This window comes from Desmodus rotundus, chromosome 11 (genome assembly GCF_022682495.2).
Source record: "Desmodus rotundus isolate HL8 chromosome 11, HLdesRot8A.1, whole genome shotgun sequence".
Taxonomy (NCBI): domain Eukaryota; kingdom Metazoa; phylum Chordata; class Mammalia; order Chiroptera; family Phyllostomidae; genus Desmodus; species Desmodus rotundus.
The window spans coordinates 83,823,037-83,842,225 of record NC_071397.1 but is presented as its reverse complement, the minus strand read 5'-3'; the positions used below and the strand labels follow the sequence as shown (position 1 = coordinate 83,842,225).

General features: G+C 43.3%; 1 protein-coding gene across 1 annotated transcript; it reads right to left on the bottom strand.

Annotated features, from left to right (window-relative positions):
* Positions 1 to 6,835: 6,835 nt before the first annotated feature.
* ABRACL (ABRA C-terminal like) lies at positions 6,836 to 18,958 on the bottom strand. The gene is made up of 3 exons (XM_024552199.4): positions 18,632 to 18,958; positions 13,850 to 13,916; positions 6,836 to 7,413 (listed from the first exon to the last, which is right to left on the bottom strand). Exons 2-3 carry the CDS (start codon positions 13,908 to 13,910, stop codon positions 7,229 to 7,231), a joined length of 246 nt encoding a protein of 81 aa, XP_024407967.1. The 5' UTR covers positions 13,911 to 13,916; positions 18,632 to 18,958; the 3' UTR covers positions 6,836 to 7,228.
* Positions 18,959 to 19,189: the final 231 nt, after the last annotated feature.

Genomic DNA, 19,189 nt, shown 5'->3' with positions numbered 1-19,189 from the left:
TACATGTTCTCTAGAAGGTAGTTCCACTTTAAAAGGGGCATTTCAAAGGTGTGTTACCCCAGGTGCACAGAAAGAAAAAGGGACAGGACTTGCATACAGCAACTGGGGAAGTTACTTGGAGAAGTTACATATAAAGCAATAATGATAATAATAGTATTATTATTGATACCTATTTGATGACTGTTACAAAGATTAAATAAAATCATATATGTAAAGTACTTAGTACATTGTTAAATATGTACTAACAGTTAACTATTACTATGATCATCCACAGTGAATGATGTGAAGGACATTCATTCACTTACTCGAAACAATGTTTATCGAGCACCTACTATGTATCAGGTACTATTTTAAGCACTAAGGACACAACTCTGAACAAAACAAACAAACAAAAAATTCCATGCCTTTCCGAGCTTTCTGTTCCAGTGCGAAGGGTGTAATTGCATCGCAGATGAGAATGTGAAGACAGACCTTCGGAGACGACCTGGGAAATCTCCTAACTGAGTCCTGGGAGACGTGGCGTCACAGTTGCACTGATTTTTCTCCCCCGATGGGCTGAGGCCGCTGCAGCGAAAGGGGGCAAACCAAGCTCCTTTCACACCTTCCCCGGAGACAGCCAGCACCCATGAAAGGGAAAGTTTAGCACCTGTGAATCTCTTCCTTCAAAACAACTTTAAAACAAATCCTTCTTGTTCTTTTGATATTTGTGCCTGTGTAATAAATTGGAAGGAAGCATCTTCATTTGCATATCAAATAAAGGAAAGTTATGATGGGGTGTCACACGGGTCCATGCTTTCTGCTCCAGGCGAGGTGATAACGGGGGTCACAATCCTCCCCTGACTGCTGGAACAGTCGCTCAGCTGGGCAAAAATCACTGTGTCCACCCTGTCAACGTCCGCTCTGTCAATGAGCCACAACCGCCCTGGGTCCAGCCTCTCTAAGCAGCCCACTTCTGGCAGGGGGTTGAAAGCCGTGCAGACTGTGCTTGAACATTTAGCATTTGATTTGATGGAGAAGAAAAGGAGAAGAAACCCTCTCACAGTTCTCTTTAGGTGTTCTTCCCTTTTCATCTTCTTGTACTTAAAAGAAACCCTTACCTCACCCAAAATGGAGTCATCCTAGATTTTGGCAGATTCTAAAAGAGAATCTAGGATGTTGCTTGGGGGAGCCTTCTTCAGGCCTGGAAAACAAACAATCCTGAAGTATCTGTGTTTCTGCCTAGTTGAAGATCTAGGATTCAGGATTAGAATCCTGCATCTAAGTAGCCACCAATGTCAACATCTCAGAATTATAGGCACTGATGCCTTCAACATAATTGGGTCGATGTGGAGTTTCCCTCTCACCCAGATGCCATGAGCACCTCTTAGAAACCAGTGCTACAGAGGCATTTGCTTCCTGTCCTGCGGGGCTGACCAGCTCGTGGCTTGTTCCTCTTCCCTTCTGCCTAAAACTGGTCCATCAGCATGCTTTGCAATCAAGTATTGCTAAATTGTAACATCTAGACTTCTAAGTATTTGATAACAGAAGTGAGATTCTTTCCATAACCTAGTAATTTGCATGGGAATCTTAGCTTTTCAGGCCATTTCCTTAATGTCACCAACATACAACAAGTAGCTGCTTTTTGTTCATAGTTTTATCAAACTAAAAATGTTGGAACATTGTATTTCAAATTTTTTGGACCATAGTATATTTAAGCAAGAAAAAATTGACCCAAGTGCCACCAAATAGTCTCATTTCCATTAGAGAAAAAACTGAGTAATGAAAGTAAACTATAGCTCTGTAAGTACTTACTGTGGGGTTTCTGTATACATGTACTCTAGCTATAGACAGTGTGGGTTATTCATATCTCAAACGCTAGTTCCAGGGGAAATTATAAGCCAAAAATACCATTGCCTCAAATATATGGCACCACTGGCATTGTTGTAATCAAACTACTAACAAATTTAAAATAAGGAAGCTAAATCCACAATCATTAAGTAGCCAGAATGGTAGCAATTGGAAATCATGATCAGCTCAGCAAAACACTGAGGACACACCATTAACAAAGTGCCCCTTCAAAGTGGGGATTCCAACCTCATGATGCGTGCACACCATAGGAGCATCATAATATGCATGGTGCTGAGTACCAACCAGCTCTTTCAGTGGGCTTTGAGTGAGCTGCTTTGTCAACGCTGATAGTCACGCTAATTTCAGCTTAACAGACAACCAAGTGTAGCAACCCTTAGCTTCCTTAGTAGGTTACTAGTTAGCATCTCTTAGCCCTATGTAAAACGAAAGTAACTTGCCTCTAACCACCAAAGAAACACCCAGCAAGTTTAAATCAGTTGTGGGTTTCTCATGAGGGCCCACAATGAACCCCAATTTGGAAACCATTGTACTAATGAAGAACATGCAAACGACTGTTTCTTTAAGCCATTTGCTGCCCTGTTCCTCCTCCACTGGTATCTCTGCCCCAGACCCACTACGTAACCTCCCTTGTCTTGATTCTGTAGTCTCGTCTCTGTCATTACCTCTTTCTCAAACCAGAGTTTGAAGCCTCCAAATTCCCAAACTGATTGTCATTTCAAAATAAAAGTTCTCTAAATCTTTTTTCTAAAAAGATTTTATTTATTTATTTTTAGAGAGAAGGGAAGGGAGGGAGAAAGAGAGAGAGAAACACTAAAGCGTGGTTGCCTCTCCTCCACCTCCACCTGGGGACCTGGTCCATAACCCAGGCACATGCCCCGACTGGGAATCAAACCAGCAACCCTTTGGTTCGCAGGCCGGCACTCAATCCACTGAGCCACACCAGCCAGGGCAGTTCTCTAAATCTTTATACAAATCAACCATTCCCTACTCTAATTCTGTAATGACTTAGGAGTGTCCTACTCAGCAACAGCCTCATCGGCCAGGCCTGTCACAGTGGGAACTTCTACTGCACCCAACTCTCTGGGAAGGCAGCTGCCATCCCTTCTCCTGCATCTCAAGCTCCTGTGTATGTAGCGCTTTGTCCCCAAATATGCACTGCCTAAGACTAGCTGGTTCTGGATTCATCCCAAAATTTTTCCATTTTGGCACAGCCTTGCAAAGGCTCGTTTTTATTTCTCTAATTATGAAGCGTATTCTAAAAAGCTGGCGATGAAATGAAAGGTTTGTTATTTCATAAAATACAGGAGCCATGTGTTACCTTTCTGTAAGAAAGTACTCATTTATCATTCACACGCTGTATAATAAAAGCTGCCAAAACAGATTTTTTAAAAAAACTGCAGCACATCGCCAAATCAAAGAACTGTAACTGCCAAACCATATTCCTTCTTGTTATTTTAAGTTGTAAGTGGCCATGATACATGAGCATACTTGTGATGCTCAGAACAGCAACCAAGCTCTTCTGCTAAGTTGATTTATCCATCCACCCTTTCATTCATCCACTCATTCAACAGTGATTTATTAAGCATGTATTAAGTGCCAGCACTGTTCTCCGTACTGGAGTTCATCAGTGAATAAAAGACCAGGTCTCCATAGGATGGATGATGGTACGTTGAGAGACAGGAGGAAGAGATTTGGCTTTCCTACAAAAATCCACCAAAATAAAAACTAAAATTTCTGAACCGGTCTCTGAATTTAGTCCTATGACTTTCAGTAAGCCTTCTTTCCTCCCCTGGAAATCTGATACAGTGAAAGCCTGACTGTGACGGCTTCCCCTGTTTGTCCTAAGTCACCCTTGATGTTCAAGTTGCTTTCAGTACTGCATCAAACACATAATGATAACAATTACAAACCCACCAACAGTGTCCCTGCCAAGACAAATACTTGTAACAACTAGTAATTATTGAGCAATTACTGCATTTCAGACATTAATCTTCATAATAACTCTTAAGAGTAAGGTATTAATTATTTTCCCCATATTACAGATGAGGAGAAATCAAGATTTAGAGGTTTTTAGACTTGTGCACTATTCCACACCAAGCACCTAGTTTTTCAACTTGCTGAGTGCATCCTGTCTGCCACGGTAAAGTTCTGAACTCTGCGGTTAACTCCAGCTCCAAAATACCTCACTTTATTATGGGTTCTTGGTGCTAATACCCTTTGCCTCTGCAGCCAGATGTCGGCAAGCTCCTTCTCTGCCAATTACAACATCAACACCCAATAAATATTGAATATATGTATAGACAGTTTACTATTTTAATCAAATAGTGCATTCCACAAAATTAATTTGGCACCTATGCAATGATATATGTAATTATTATTGAATTGCAGGGCAATTAGATAAAGTTGTCCCAATAAATTCTGCTCCCAAATAATTATGTTTTCTACTCCCATTTTTAAATTTTGCGGTATCTACCATTTCCTGATATGCTGTGCTCTTTCTTCTTCCACTTCCTCTTTTGTTTCTGCAGAATACACGCACATGAAATAAAATATTATCAGCCTAGATTGTGTTACCTAATGGCCTAAATCCCACATGCTCCAGGAAAGAGATCTTTCTGGGCTTCTCCTGGCTCCTACACCTCCTGTCCTGATCCCCATCTCTGCCTGGGTGACCTGGAGGCTGAAGCATTCCTGGACAGCTATTTTTTGACCACGAAGAAAGTCAGACTTAGAATGAAATCAATGAAACTTCTATTACAGAAGGCAGAATGCACAAACAGGGGGAAAAAATCCAGGATTTTGGTGACATCATTGATTTGCTTCAACAAGCCATCCCTGAAACCCTGTGTCCCTCTCAACATGCTTTTTGGCCACTTTTGGCCACCCTCCAAAATCACTAGCATCAGTTATACTGTATTCCATTTGCTAAAGCAGTCACAGCCTCCCAGATTCTAGAGGAGGAAATGCGGAACTACCACTGACTCCAAGAAATGAAGTTAGTGAGTGAGTAATAAACCCTGAGGCTCCAATGCTGCCTAGGCTTTTACAAAGCCTATAGATTGTGTCCTCTGTGTTTTCTAAGTGCCCCATCTTTAATTTTCAACTTAATGATAATAATACAGAATTATGATAATCTACACACATCAAAACTAAGATGAAAATCAATTTTGAATCTTAATTCTCAAGTCTGTCTACACTTCTGAACCTTCATTTGCGTTCAGAACCAAATCCTCACCTGCTTACTGCACATTCCCTCTAACCACCTCAAGTTCACCGTGCTCAAAGAAAAATCCCCCTAAAGCCAGCCCTCTTGCTCCATCTAACTTCCCCGTCTCTGCTAACACGTGATTCTCTCAGTCACTGAGCCCGCATATGGTGGTGGCTTTTAACTATTCCCTCTCATTTACCCTTTATTTTCTGCCACATGGTTTTGTGGATTTTCTTCAAAAGGACTCTTGTATCTGTAGTGAACTTATGTCATTCCTGTGGACCGTGCATCCGCTCCTTTGGGGAACTACCTCTCCTATCGGAGGTGAGGACATGAAGCACCGTATCCCACTGCACCTTCGCTCAGATGTTACCTAGTCCTGTCAATTCACTGTGTCTCACCCTCTGCCAAATGTTATTGGCCAAAGGGGCAGGTTTGAGCTGCAAGTGGGGCTTGAGTTCCTTTCTTAGGACTCACCAGATATAATCAATTCTTTCCACTGGGGTTGTTAATCTCTAGCATGAGATTAATTCAGAGTATGTGAATTTGCAACTATCAGCAGGCATCTTCCTGGCTCTATTTAGAGTAGAGAGAATGGAATTGAACCAAAGAGGTCAGGGTCAATATGGAAAGACAGACTTTTGACAATATTGCTTGGGTCCCCAGAGCAAGCCATGCCTGAAGCTCATCCTGTCCCTGGACTTGCCAGTTAAATGACTAATTTCAAAACCCTGACTCACTCACTAAGTAGGTGAACCCGGAAAAGCTACTTAATTTTCCTGTGACTCTCTGCCTTATCTATAGAATGGGAGATAATATTAAGACTTACCTGACAGGGAGATACAAGGATTAATTAGCATAGTAAATGCCCAATAAACATTAGCAATGGCTCTGAAGTGCCAGTGAATTCTGTTGCTGTTCAATCTAGTTTGAACTGAGGTCCTGGTGACAGTTTCAGTTTCCTTCAAAATGTGCTGGAGGTCCATCCTTCCTTTGCCTTTCCATTATCACCACCCCCATGAGATTCTTGAGCAATGTTTCAGTGGGTCTGTCTGACCACATCTGTACTCTCTACAACCCACCCTGGCTACTAGTGCCAGCAGGAAACAGCATCTTCATCCTGCAACTCCCGGGCTCCAACCTCTGCTCATTCTCTTCTCCTCAGCTTCCCAGCTTCCTCCCTAATTACACAGTCTGAGTCACCTCTCTCCTTAATATTCCAGCCAACCTGGCATCTTCTGACCTTTCACAAGCTCACGTGTTGCTAATTCACGTCCCTCTGTCTTACCTTGAGTCATCACCCTCACTAGCCCCATTTTCCCCTCTGGATAATCAACTCTGATCATGCAAATTGGGCCTCCTCTACGAAATCTTTTCCAACTGTTACGGCTTTCACTGATTTTACCCTCCTTGAGATTCTATATCATTTTCTACCCTGGACTACAGGTTGCAACATGCAATTAAAGACAATCCTGTACAGGGTCAGGTGTGTCTAACTAATCCACCTAGAAAGGGAAGTTTTGGGGTTACGTGTTTTGGCATGTCCCGTAACTCAATGTAAGCATCAATGGAAGCACGTGATAGGCAACAAAATCAGTATTTTTTAATGGGGCCCCACCACAATACTAACTGTCCTTACTTTTTAATTTTTAAACTATTCTGTAGCTTTAAGAAAATTTTCCTTCAAATTAAGAATTACTGCAGTTACCTATTCTTGACGCAAAACTCCATTCTGAGAGGCACATAAATCTTCAATGACAAAATAAGACAATGAGGCACTTTTAAGATAGCTATATGTTTTTATTACATAAACATTATAATATTCTTTGTGGGAACTGGTCTCCAGTTTGCTTCTCGCTTTCACAGAATGTCAATTATCTGTAGAAATTGTCTAAGAATGATTTATGAAGCACTCTCACATGCCCACCAAAAGAAAGACTCAATGTCTACATTTTCCAACCAGATTCCTGAGAAAAATAATAGGTTTTGTTTATTTGACAGTGTAATACATAAATTTTCTTTCAAGATAGAAAAAGGATGGACTTCTAAAACGTCTCTTTTTTGTTTACAAAATTCTATAAAAATACATTAAGTATGCTCATGTTTGTCTTTTGACTTGAAAATATTCCAGCTTACCAGAAAATAACAGTGAACAATGAGAGTGACACCGCATTACTCTTGCAGCAATATAATGTCGACATCATCGTGAACGCCTTGCAGAAGTAGCTCTCCCGGGTACGTAACAACCTTTCTTCGTTTTGCAGCTTTGAGAGTTCCTACCAAAGCTTCAAAGAGGTTGGCACATTTGTCATCTCGGAAGAGGACCCCAAACTTCACACTTAACTTCCCATCAGCATCTAATTCGAGAAAATACAATGTTAGCCAATGAAAACTCTGTTTCTTGTCCCCATGTAGGAAAGAGTTACATAATCTTTAATACACATCTACCTGTAAGTTAACTAGAATTACAATTTAACATTTAATAGCCATAAGTTCAATGTAACCTGTTGCCAGACCCAAAAAGTGGTTACATAAATACAACACGCCGCACACCTCCCAGTCTTAGTGTTATCTGGACAGACAGGAAGAAACCTAAGAAATATTTACAAAAGGTTATTGTGTTACAGTGCTACTTACTACTGTGGACCAATTTCTCTCTGCCTAAATTTCAATTTAATTGTTATGTTAGTTGTTGAATCAATAAAAATAACAAATACAAGGGAAATGGGGTCAGGAGCAATGCTTTTCTAGGTGAATTCTGCATGTGCTCAGAAGCCCCAGGGAGGGAAGGATGACCTGAAAAATGAAGAAATCTGTATTTACTAAGATCCCTAGATTACCTAGATCGGAGGCCCGTTTTTAATACAGATGTTAAAAATTAAGGTGAACACTAAAAAGAAATGAGTTTTCAAGCCATGAAAAGACATGGAGGAGCCTTAAGTACATATTACTAAGTAAAAGAAGGCAATCTGAAAATGCTCCACGCTGAATGATCCCAACAATGGAACATTCTAGAAAAGGCAAAACTATGAAAAAAAGCTAAAGCTAAGTAAAATGATCTGTGGTTTTCATGAGTTGGGGTGGGGGAGTGATGTACAGGCAGAACAGAGGATTTTTAGGGCAGTACGAATACTCTGTATGATACTATAATGATGGATACATGTATTATAAGTTTGCCCAAACCCACAGAATGTACAACACCACGACTAAACCCCTAATGTAAACGACGGACTGTGGTTGATGTGTCAAAGTAGGTTTGTCGACAGTAAAAATTACAGTGGGGGACGTTGATGATGGGGAAGGCTATGCATATGTGGGAATAGGATGCAACTGGGAAACCTCTGTGCTTTATTCTCAACTACTGCTCTTAGACAATAAAGTTTTCTTCTAAAAATTAAGGTAAACAAAAGAAGGATCTTTGGTTAAGATCTATCCACTGGAAACTCGGAGGTAGGGGTAATCCGGGACACCTCCCCTTTGTTGGCTGATTCCTTTGATCTGCCTGGTTTCCTACAGCATTGCTTCACCTTCTTCCCTCCGAAAGCTGTTCCACTGTCAAGAAGATGCCCTTCTCAGCGAGAGGGGACCATTCTTTGGCCAAGGTTCTTGGGTTCCTGTGCTCCCCTGCTAGAACTTCCAACCAGAAGCTCTTAGTAACCGCCCCTTGTGAATGCTGCGCTGTGCTGGGCACTGGAGGCAGACAGAAGGAACGATCGAAGCTAAGTCATTTCTTAGCTTTCAAAGAAATGACTTCAAATCCCGCAAGGCAACAAATAATATATGCCTATCAAAGCAACAGTGCAAAGCACTGTGATTGGACTCAAGGGAGCAGTAAAGACAAGTTAGTTTGGAGGAGGGCAAGCTGACTCTGTGCTAGAATGGTGGAGGAAGACTTGCTGAAGGAGGCAGTGCTTGTTCTGGACTTTAAAGGGGAGTTTCACTGAACAGTCCTCAGCTGAAATCTCTGCCACCCACTAGTTGTTGGCCTTGGGCAACTTGCGTAAGCTCACTAAGGCTGTTGCCTCATGTGTAAAATTGAAATCTTAAACCTCTGCGCAGTGTTGTTGGCGGACACAGTTCCAAAACACGCAGCACAATGCCCAGCACGCACTCTGCAGTCGGCCAGCAACCATTGGCTCAATTACGAGTGGGAGAAAGGGGGGAGTTTCTGAAGCCAGAGTCACAGGGCAACTAGAGTGATTCACATCAAGTAAACTAAGATGAGAAGAAAAAAGAATAAGTTTGTAAATAAAAACAGAGAATCTGACTGTGCTGGGCCTGGAAAGCAACGATGTACCTCTCTGACTTTTTTCAACTTCTAGCAGTAAAACTCTGTTTCACTGATTCCAGAAATAAGTGGAGCTGCTGGATGACCTTGGGCAGGCCCTTCAAGCTCCCTGCGCTGCCGTTATCTCATCCATAAAATGAGAGTAAATGCACCCCTCACAGGGTTGTTACAAGGTTAGAAGAGGGACATAGGTAAAGTCTTCTACAGACTGCCCAGCATAAGGTAAATTCAGGTTAAATATTTTAAGGGCACCAAAGGCAGTAACCTGGGTGTAATCTTGGAATTCTGTCCATTCGCCCCTCAGTCTCATAAGCAATACCACCTTCTTTGTGTCTTCTGTTGCTCTAGCTTCTCCTCTCTGTGGACAATTAATTCCTTGGTTCAGGCTTGAACTGATTCTCATGTGGGTAACTTCAGGACTCCTTACCAGCCTCCCTTTCTCCATTTTGACCCCCAATACATCCTTTATATTGGATGTATTGGTACAGAATTTAAAAATGTGGAAAAAACTTTACAAGATGCAAACTTGATTGACAGTCTTCTGCTTTAATTTTTCAATGGCTCCCTATTCCCCTTCAAATAAAGTGAAGCTGTGGCCTCACAGATAAGAAGTCCTATCTGCTGGCCCTTGTACTCATCTCTCGCCTGGCCTCCTGCCATGTTGGTCCGTGCACCTTCTGATCCAGTTAAAGTGAACAACCTGCTGCTATGCAAGGCGACATGAGAAACTCTGCCTTGGTAATTTTACCTACATTGAGCCATCTGCCCAGCACCCAGACCCCTTTCCTGAGCTACATTCTTTTTCTTTAAGAATGGGCTCTTGACCTGGCTGGTGTGGCTCAGTGGATTGGGTGCCGGCCTGCAAACCAAAGAGTCGCTGGTTCAATTCCCAGTCAGGGCACACACCTGGGTTGTGGGCCGGGTCCCCAGTAGGAGCCATGCGAGAGGCAACCGCCCATTGGTGTTTCTCTCCCTCTCTTTCTCCCTCTCTCTAAAAATAAATAAATAAAATCTTTAAAAAAAAAGAATGGACTCAAATGTCACCTTCTCTGAGAAACCTTCAGCTGTGGTAATAGCTCTTCTCATAAAATTAAATATACAGTTGTCAAAGAACTCACCATCAATTACAGTAATAATAGTTAACATTTATTGATATTAATGTGTTGCTGTAACTATTCAGTGCATTTTACAGTCATTAAACCTCACTTAATCCTCATTTCATCAAAGATATAATTAATTTCAAGAGGGACCATTACTTTATGTTCCAGCTGAACTGCCAATTTAGCTGCAGCACACCATGTATTAGAAGACACATCCTTTTTTTAGAAATCTCCAAGTGCGAAAAAATAAAGTATCTTTGAGCAAAACAGAGTATTATTATTCTACAAATAAGGGAACCAAGGCATAGAAAAGCTTAGTAATGTACCCAAGGTCCCAGAGCAAGCCTGTTAAGGAGCTGGGATCCATTTCCGGAGTCCAACTCCAGAGCCCATGCTTTTAGCCACTTCCCAGTACCGGCTTCCGGTTTGCCTGTCTCTTTTCCTGCTATCTGAAGAGACCCACAAGGGCTGAGATGGAAGTTTGTTTATTTTCACATTTCCAGCACTTAAGCACAAAAGCAGCACTCAAGGACTATTTGTTGAATGAAAGAATTTAAATCTCTAAATAATGGTTATCCACTTAATGTTTTCCTGCTGGATGGGAAAGAGAAAAGAATTTTCTTTTAAAAGAAACAGATAAAACTAAGGTCATCATATTTCCACCTTCTGCTAATATATCATATTTAGGTTCATCTACATAGGATTAATCTATATCCTAATTTAGATTCATCAAAAGTATTCCAGACACAACTTAAATAATTTACCATAACATGTCAGTAGATAACATATCTCCATAGATACTTTCCATTTCATAAGTCATCCATTATCAGAAATAGGTAAGTCAAGAAGGCCTAAGTTATGGTAATTACTTTGCTGTCTTCTGGTTTGTAAAGCTGCTAATTTTGAAGTGTAGGTTCAGTTCGCCCTTGTTGAACAAGTTATGGAGGTGAAACTTTTAAGTACAATGACTTTGACCAATAAACACTAGGCTGAGATGGAAAAAGATCTAAGAGAAAAAAAGAATGCTACAAATGTTTGGAAATGCATCTTTAACACCTTTAGTAAACCAAACAACTGTACTACTCCCAGGAGTATCATGACCTCACAGAGCTCGAGAGAAACTGGGAATGTAGAAATGAGGACCACAGGTAGAGGCATCACTTTTGAAAACAAGACTCACCCAACTTCCACCAAGTGGGTGGGAGGAAAATGGGGTTAGGAAAGGTTGTTCATTGGTCTGATGGAGTAACTAAATAAATGACATCCTCCACTGTCTCCTCACACAATTCTCCTAGACTGGCCTGCCCTGCACTTCTAAGTCCTACTTACTAGTTAAGGATTCATTGAGTGCCCCCAAACTAGTTTCCAATAATCTAGATTTCTGGGACCATCCTGAATTGGATGTCAGCACTTCACAGTTTAGCGTGACATTTTTTAAATAATTGCCTCCTAAGTTTTTAATCAATTTTTCTCAACTAAGGATTTTAGTAAGATCCTTGAGGGACAGGAACACACTCTAGGTCACATGTACTTACACAGTGCTTGGCATATAGAGATTCCCAACAAATAGTAACTGACCATATGGTTAAACTCCGTTGTTGAGTCCACACCAACTGTTATATGCCTACTTAATTTTTTCCTTGGTATATATTAGTGATGACAACTCAGGTTTGGAGAAGAAATAAAGTGCCTGCAAAGACCACAGAGGGAAGGTGACAGAAAGTATAATGGCCCCCGAAGGTATCCCTGTCCTAACCCCAGGACCCGTGAGCATGTTACTTTACACAGTAATGGGAAATTTGTAGACGAGATTAAATCAAGGACCCTGAAATGGGGAGATTATTCCAGACCCTGGGGCTGAGCCAGATGTAACCACACGTGTCCTTATGACATTGAGGAGGGAAGCAGGAGACCACATCAAAAGTGATGCAATGTTGGCAGCTTCAAAGATGGAGAAAAGAGGCCGTGAGCCAAGAATGCAGTCTGCTTCTAGAAGCTAGGGAAAGACTAGAAAACAGATTCTCTAGACCCTCCAGAAAGGAATGCACCCCAAGAACACCCTGATTTTAGCCCAGCGAGACCCTTACTGGACTCTGCAATGGTCGGAATGTTTGTGTTCCCCCCACCCCAGAACTCTTAAGTTAAATTCCTAATTGCTAAAGGAATGATATTAGCAGGTGGGACCCTTGGGAGAGGCTCAAGACCTGAGGATGTGAGGATTTGAAGCCATGAATCATAGGGATTAATGACAGAGGCTGCAAAGAGATCCCTAGCCCTGCCCACTGTGTGAGGACACAGGAAGTCTAGGACCTAGCAGAGGACTTAACCCAGCCATGCTGTCACCCTGGTCTTGGACTTCTAGTCTCCACAACCTTGAGCCATAAATTTCTGGTCTTTATAAGCCGGTCTGTGGTATTTTGTGATAATAGCACCAATGAACTAAGACTTTTAAGCTACATTACTGCTAACATATTACATGTGTTGTTTTACATCACTAAATCTGTGGTACTGTTATGGCAGCAATAGAAAACTAATACAGGAGACATTTGATACTAATGGCTTAATGGAATGTTCAAAGTAGGTCTTGCTATTCATAAGCAGACAAAGCTGTAAGAAGAATCCAGCTATAATGAGAAAACAACTCTTATGAGATAATTTAAAGCTATATTTCAATTCTAAGATATAATTTTATAACTTTCAGTTCCATTATCCTAGTTGTTGCTGAGTATGTCTACTGCTCTTACATTTTCAAAATGCTCCCCAAACCTTTCACGGCTTACCTGAGATGTACAAATGCCCATGGCTACAAGCACAACAGTTACTTTCATTTCACCTTAGGAAATGGACACTAATACTAGCAGTTACTCATGTCACTAATTTCATAGTAGCTGCTGATACGCTGCAAAAGAAACCTGACTTAAAAAAACAAAACAAAACTAAAGGATGGTTTAATTATATGTGCATAAATACTCAAGAATTTGGAAAAAATAAAGACAATTTGCTGTCATTTCAATCTTAGTCCCTAGACATCTGGAAGTTTGTAAAATGCTGGCAGGATACAGCAGAAAATAAATTTTAATAGTGTGACAAATACAAATTTGAACATGATTCAATTAGCAGATTTCAATGCAGCCAGATTAAAGAGTCACAGCAATTTCCATCCCATTCAAAGGATAATGGAATATCTCAACCATTCTTTGCATCAGAATCACAATCCCCCAATAGCATTGTGTCTCCAGGTACTACTTCCTGACTGAGGGCTCTTGTCACCTGGAACTGAGGGCAGAGCTGTCATAACTGCCCTGAGGCCAGGCGACCCCTTCCTAGGCTTTTACTAAAAAAGCTGGTCCTACTTGCTCGGAGGTAAATGCAATGGAAGTACTGTGTTGGTGTTATAATACTTACTCTTTGAACCCAAACGATGAATTTCCTCTACTAAGAGGTTAACCTCATGTTCCACATTCATTGCTGCCTGAGGGAGAAAAAAAACACATCTGTATAACTGCCATTTCTTCATCCCATTGAGCACATCTTGCCAAATCCAAGAGCCCTTTCTGTTATGTAGCATTTGTCACCATTGATTTATCATGCTCCTCTTCCTAAAAATACTTGTGTGATGTACATGGCACTAGAGTACCTCTGTTTTCCCTCCATCGGCCCAGCTTCCCCTCTGGGTTCATCCCACTCTTATTATACAGAAGAATGCAGCCATTTTCCTTGCACCCACTTTTACCTCTAAGCCCATCCTCTTTATGGTGCTCTGCAGACCATCAAAGGTAAAAAGATGAGTGACACAGGACCTGCCTAAAGGGCTACTCGCCTTCCAGAAGCAGAGCCAGGGAGAGAACGCAAAGCAGTATGACTGCACTGTGAGTGACAGGGCCAAGGCATTATGGGAACACAAAGGAGGACGCCTCAGCAGGCTCCGGGGAGCTCACTGGGGAGCAGCAGGCCAGGCAGACAGGTGGGAAAGGGTGCTTTATGCACGGGCAAGAGCATGTACAAAAGCAGAGAAGCAAAGGAGAAAAAGCAGGCCCTAAGTTAGTGGCTGGAGGTACTAACATAGAAGTACACACTCCTTCCCCTCTGGGAGCCTGCAGTCCAGCGGGGAAGGCAGATTGAGACAAAGCAATTTTAATAATGTCAGGTGAGTGCAATGATGACTTCTGGGTCACACACAGAGATGTGTCCTTCCCTGGGCAGTGCTCAGTACAATCTAACTCCAATGGACAGCTTGTGGTGCAGACCATTCATCTTCAGGTAATGGGAGTTGTTAAATTTATCTCAGCTCACTAGGCCCTCCATGGGCTGGGTTCTGCCCACCATTCCTGCCTCCTCCACTCAACCTTCTTGAACTCTACCTTGCACCTACCTGGGGCTTCTTTTTTATTCCTCAAATGTCCCTCAGTCTCTCGCCTCCAACCTTCCCCCATACTGTTTCTTCAACCCACGCTATGACTTATTCCTCTTTCTTGGGGCCAACTCCCACACATTCAGTTCCAGCTTGGTGAATACTTCCTTCAAAGCCTTCCATGAAGCCTGGAGTAGGAGAGCTCCCCTGCAGAGTGTGCCCAAAGCATTGTCTGCCCTGTTCACTCCATTTCTTTGGAATTACCAGTTCTCGGTTTTCACCACCAGGTGCTCGGCTCCTCTAGGCAAGGAGCTGACTGTAATGCTCTCTGCTAGATTGTTTGGCACCAAGAGGACAGGCTCAATAACTTTTGGTTTCATGGACTGAAAGAAGGAGCAAAAGCAGGAGAGAGAGTGGAACCACACCTATGGGAGCTGTTGCCATAAAGCTGCTGATTTAAGTGGGAAATAGAGAGGAGCTCTCACAGGAACAGCACTCAGAGAAAGTGAAGGGACGGTAAAGGGGCTTGGCAAACAGCTACACAAGTGAGAGGAGAGAAACACCAGCAAGAAGACGGGAAAGCAGATAGAGGTGGAGTAGAGAACTCTGACCGACTTGGGTCAAAGAAGTCAAAGAAGAGGCGTTTCCATAAGAAGGCAGTAACTCACAGAGAAAAGGACAACATGGGGGTCAGAAAGTTTGCATCAACTGGTCTTCCACTCAGCTCTCCAAATCGAACAAGGGACCGAAAAGGGGGGTTGTGTGTGAATGGTTTACTTTGTGGTGACAATATTAAAAAAAACTTTATCCAGACAGATTGTAACAAATTCCTGGTAGCTTTTAAAAACAAGAATGACATCTACGTTTAAACTATACTGATTAGGACCCCAGATTTTCCATCAGCTAATAATTAAAAGCACAACTGCCATCTGCTACATTATATGTGTGAATATTATGATTTAAGAAGCTTGTATTGCAATGAAATGCAACATCTTAGGTTAATGCATCTACATAAAAATTATAGCATCCAAATATTAGGAACTTTATGTTGGTGAATTTTATCTATAACATTATAGTCAATTCATGATATAGTTTGAGAAAGATAGTCATAAGCTGAAACACACCCAGAGGACACAACAAAAAGACTTACCATGACAATTATGGTAGAAAAAACACCTATAAATGTCAGCGTGGTGGACAGCTATCACTTGTACCTTACCCAGCTCCCACTCCCCATTCTGGCACCATTGGTGTACTTTTTGTTTGGATCAGTTCTTTCCTACCTCTAAATCTATGTGTCTTAGAGCCTCACCCTAAACTCCAGGAGTGGTTCAGAGCCAGAATAATTAATTTGGGGCACAGGTAGGTGATCTCGTCATGAACAAGGAGGCTCAGCCCATGGACTTTGATGTAACTATTAGTTACATTACACAGTCCCACTGGGTTCTATGGTATAAGTTTAAAGCCCCTGACGTAAACAGCTACTACAAGGGGAAAATCGGCCAGGAAGAAAGCTGGCACAAAGAGAAGGCCAACCCCATAATAATGACTGCACCTCTACGTGACCCTGGACTTTTCCGTTACATGAACCAATCAACTTTCCGGGTTTAGCACGCACTTTACTAAGGACCCTTGACCCAAAAAGTTAGCCTAGAGAAGACCTACCACTATTTTTTTTGATTAAAGCTCCTTTTACGTACTTACATGAATTGTCTTGTTTTGTGCTACTCTTAGGATGGAGAGATGTAATAAAAAGGCAGAATTGGTAGCCGCATAAGAAAACATTGCTTTAACAATCAAAACTGCCTAACAATGTACGAAGGTGGCACCCTGTTGCTGGAAGCATTAATGAACAAGTGGTACGGATCTGGGAGTGCTGATGAGGAAATCAGCCCACATGGATCACCAGGGAGAATGAAACGTCTCCCTGGGACCAATCTGAGATTACAGTCCTAGTTCTAGGATGCTATGATTTCCTCCCACTCTGGAAATTTTTCTAACACCATTCTCCATGCCAGCCACACATTCCAGACATGGTTCTCCTTTAATAATGAGACTCAAAATGGAAATCCCACTATTTGCATATGTGAATACCTGCATCACATTAAACAGATGTATGCTCATCCAATTTTGAGAAGGGCAGGGAAGGCAACCAGCATTTCTTTGTAATTAAGTACACGCGAGGCTCCTTATCTATGTTAATTCATAATACAAAGAGCCTTGCAAAGTATTTATTATTTATCCCCATTTTATAAATGACGAAAAGAGGGGCTCCCCACAATTAAATGCCATTTCTACCACACCTTCCTCCTCCATCTCCCCCTTCTTTTTGTTCTTTTTTTTTTTGCTAGTTACTATGCAAGGTGCAGTAAACATAAGAGTTGTATTTGTATTAAATATTACAAACTGAGTACTTCCTAAGTCAGAACATGCTACCATACACAATTTGGCATGATTTTTTTCATTTTATTATTTAGCGGAGACAAAGGGGGAGAAATAGTCAGTGTTACACAATCCTTGACCCATAGCATTTTATCAGGATACCGGCCTGGGACTGGCGTAAGCAACAACAAAAAAACAAAAAAAAAAAAACAAAAAAACCCGACAGGTCACCATAAGCGGTTAAGTCAAGGGGAAGAAAGAGCCCGTGTATGACGGGCGGGGGGGGGGGGGGGGGGGCGTTGGGAAGGCGGTGGCAGATGCTAGGCGAGCCTTCTAATTGTGACAGATTGTAATTAGGCATTGTGCCTGGGACTTACAAAGACAGCAGAATGTCAGAGGACTGGGCATATGATGAAAAGCTCCACCATTAATATACATTTATTTAAGGACCCTCATAATTTTTTTACAAGTTTGGAGGCAGTATGTGGAGATTTTCTAATATTCAAGGTCTAAAGCCTACTGAAGGGGGTGTCTGGGAATCGGGAGCCAACTCCACGCGCTAGGGCTCGCCACTTTTTCCCGCCCTCCTAAGCAATTCGAGACCAGCTCCTGCTGGTCAAAGGATGACTGGGTTCCTTCCTGCCTGCTCGCCTGCGCGCACTCCATATTTGGTCATCCCTGCTCCAGGTTTGGGAGCTGGCCCCGAGGGGGTCCCAGGACCCTGTCCCCTGCACATCACCACCCGCACTGCAAAGTTGGGGAATGCGGGGCTCGACCCACTGCTCCGGGACAGCACCGCGGGCTCCGGGGCGGCCTCCCCGGGAAGGGCCACATCCCGGAAGCCTTTGTCTCCGCAACTCCAGCGCCAGCACCACCGGCCAGCGCTCCCCATGCTCCCTGCGCCCCAGTGCGCCACGAGACCCAGCGCCCAAACTGGACAAGGAAAACGGACCCCGCTCCGAGTTCCACCAACCCTTAGTGTCTCCTCACTACGCCCCCACCCTTCGTACAATGCGGAGAGCACAGAGCTGCACCCACCGCCCGCACCGCAGAACCCACTGCCCTGAGGCCATCCTGGGTGGCTCTCCCTGCAACCCAAACCCTTCCTCTCCCTGCTCTGCAGAACTGGCTCCGGTCCCCGCCAAGTGCAAAGGCGACACGTCGCACCACGGTAAAAATAGGCACATCTTGGAGGGCTCCCCTGTCCGCCCCCAGCCGGCAAGGCGTCACGTGAGCCGAGTGCGGAAGTCTGCGGGAGAGGTGGGCGGTGGGGCGCGCCCGCCAGCCCCCTGCACCCCCTCAGCGCGATTCCAGTTGTGATATCCACGCGCCCCTCCCGGATGCCGGCTCTCCACCCCCTGCCCACGATTCCCCTGCTGCTCGGCGTGGCCTGGCCCCCACCGGATACCAGGTCCATCCCTTAACACCTGGCCACATCGCCCCAGGGGACTTACCTCTCCACCTCCTTTTCTTTTCCGTTGAAAAAGTGCTGCAGCGTTAGCCTGGGGCTAATAAGCGTTATCTCATTCACTGCCCTGGGGAGGAAGAGGCTGAGGAAGGAAGTGACTGAAGCACAGAGAAAGGCTGGTGGTGTGCAGGAGGAGGAGGGGGGAGGGGGGAGTAAGAGTTCCTGCGCTCAGAACGGGGCCGCCCACATTCCCAGGGACCAGCTAAGAGGAAGAAACTCGGGAGGAGACTCCCGATAAGGGGACAGATTCCAGACAGGTGGGGAACTGTCGCAGATCTTGGATTACCGCCACCTTTCCTCCGAGGTACTCAGAGCCAGGGGTCCCCAGCCCCCGGCATCTGGTCCTTGGCGGGGTTTCCTGCCAAGATCTCTCTCTCGTAACAGAAGAAATAAAGTGCCCCAACATGCCGAACGCTGAGGTCTCCTAGGAGGAACATGACTTTGGTTCTGTACGCCAGAAACTGGAGCCTCCGGGAAAGACGGGGCAGCAGAACGGTCTGATTTGCAAAACAAAACTCATCTCGAAAACCTATTTGTTTTACTG

Bases quoted from the DNA above. Each gene is read 5' to 3' on its own strand.
- ABRACL (XM_024552199.4), bottom strand. From the start codon at position 13,910: ATGAATGTGGAACATGAGGTTAACCTCTTAGTAGAGGAAATTCATCGT. The intron at 7,414-13,849 runs GTAAGTATTATA...TTCTCGAATTAG, and splicing joins TCATCGTTTGGGTTCAAAGA to ATGCTGATGGGAAGTTAAGT.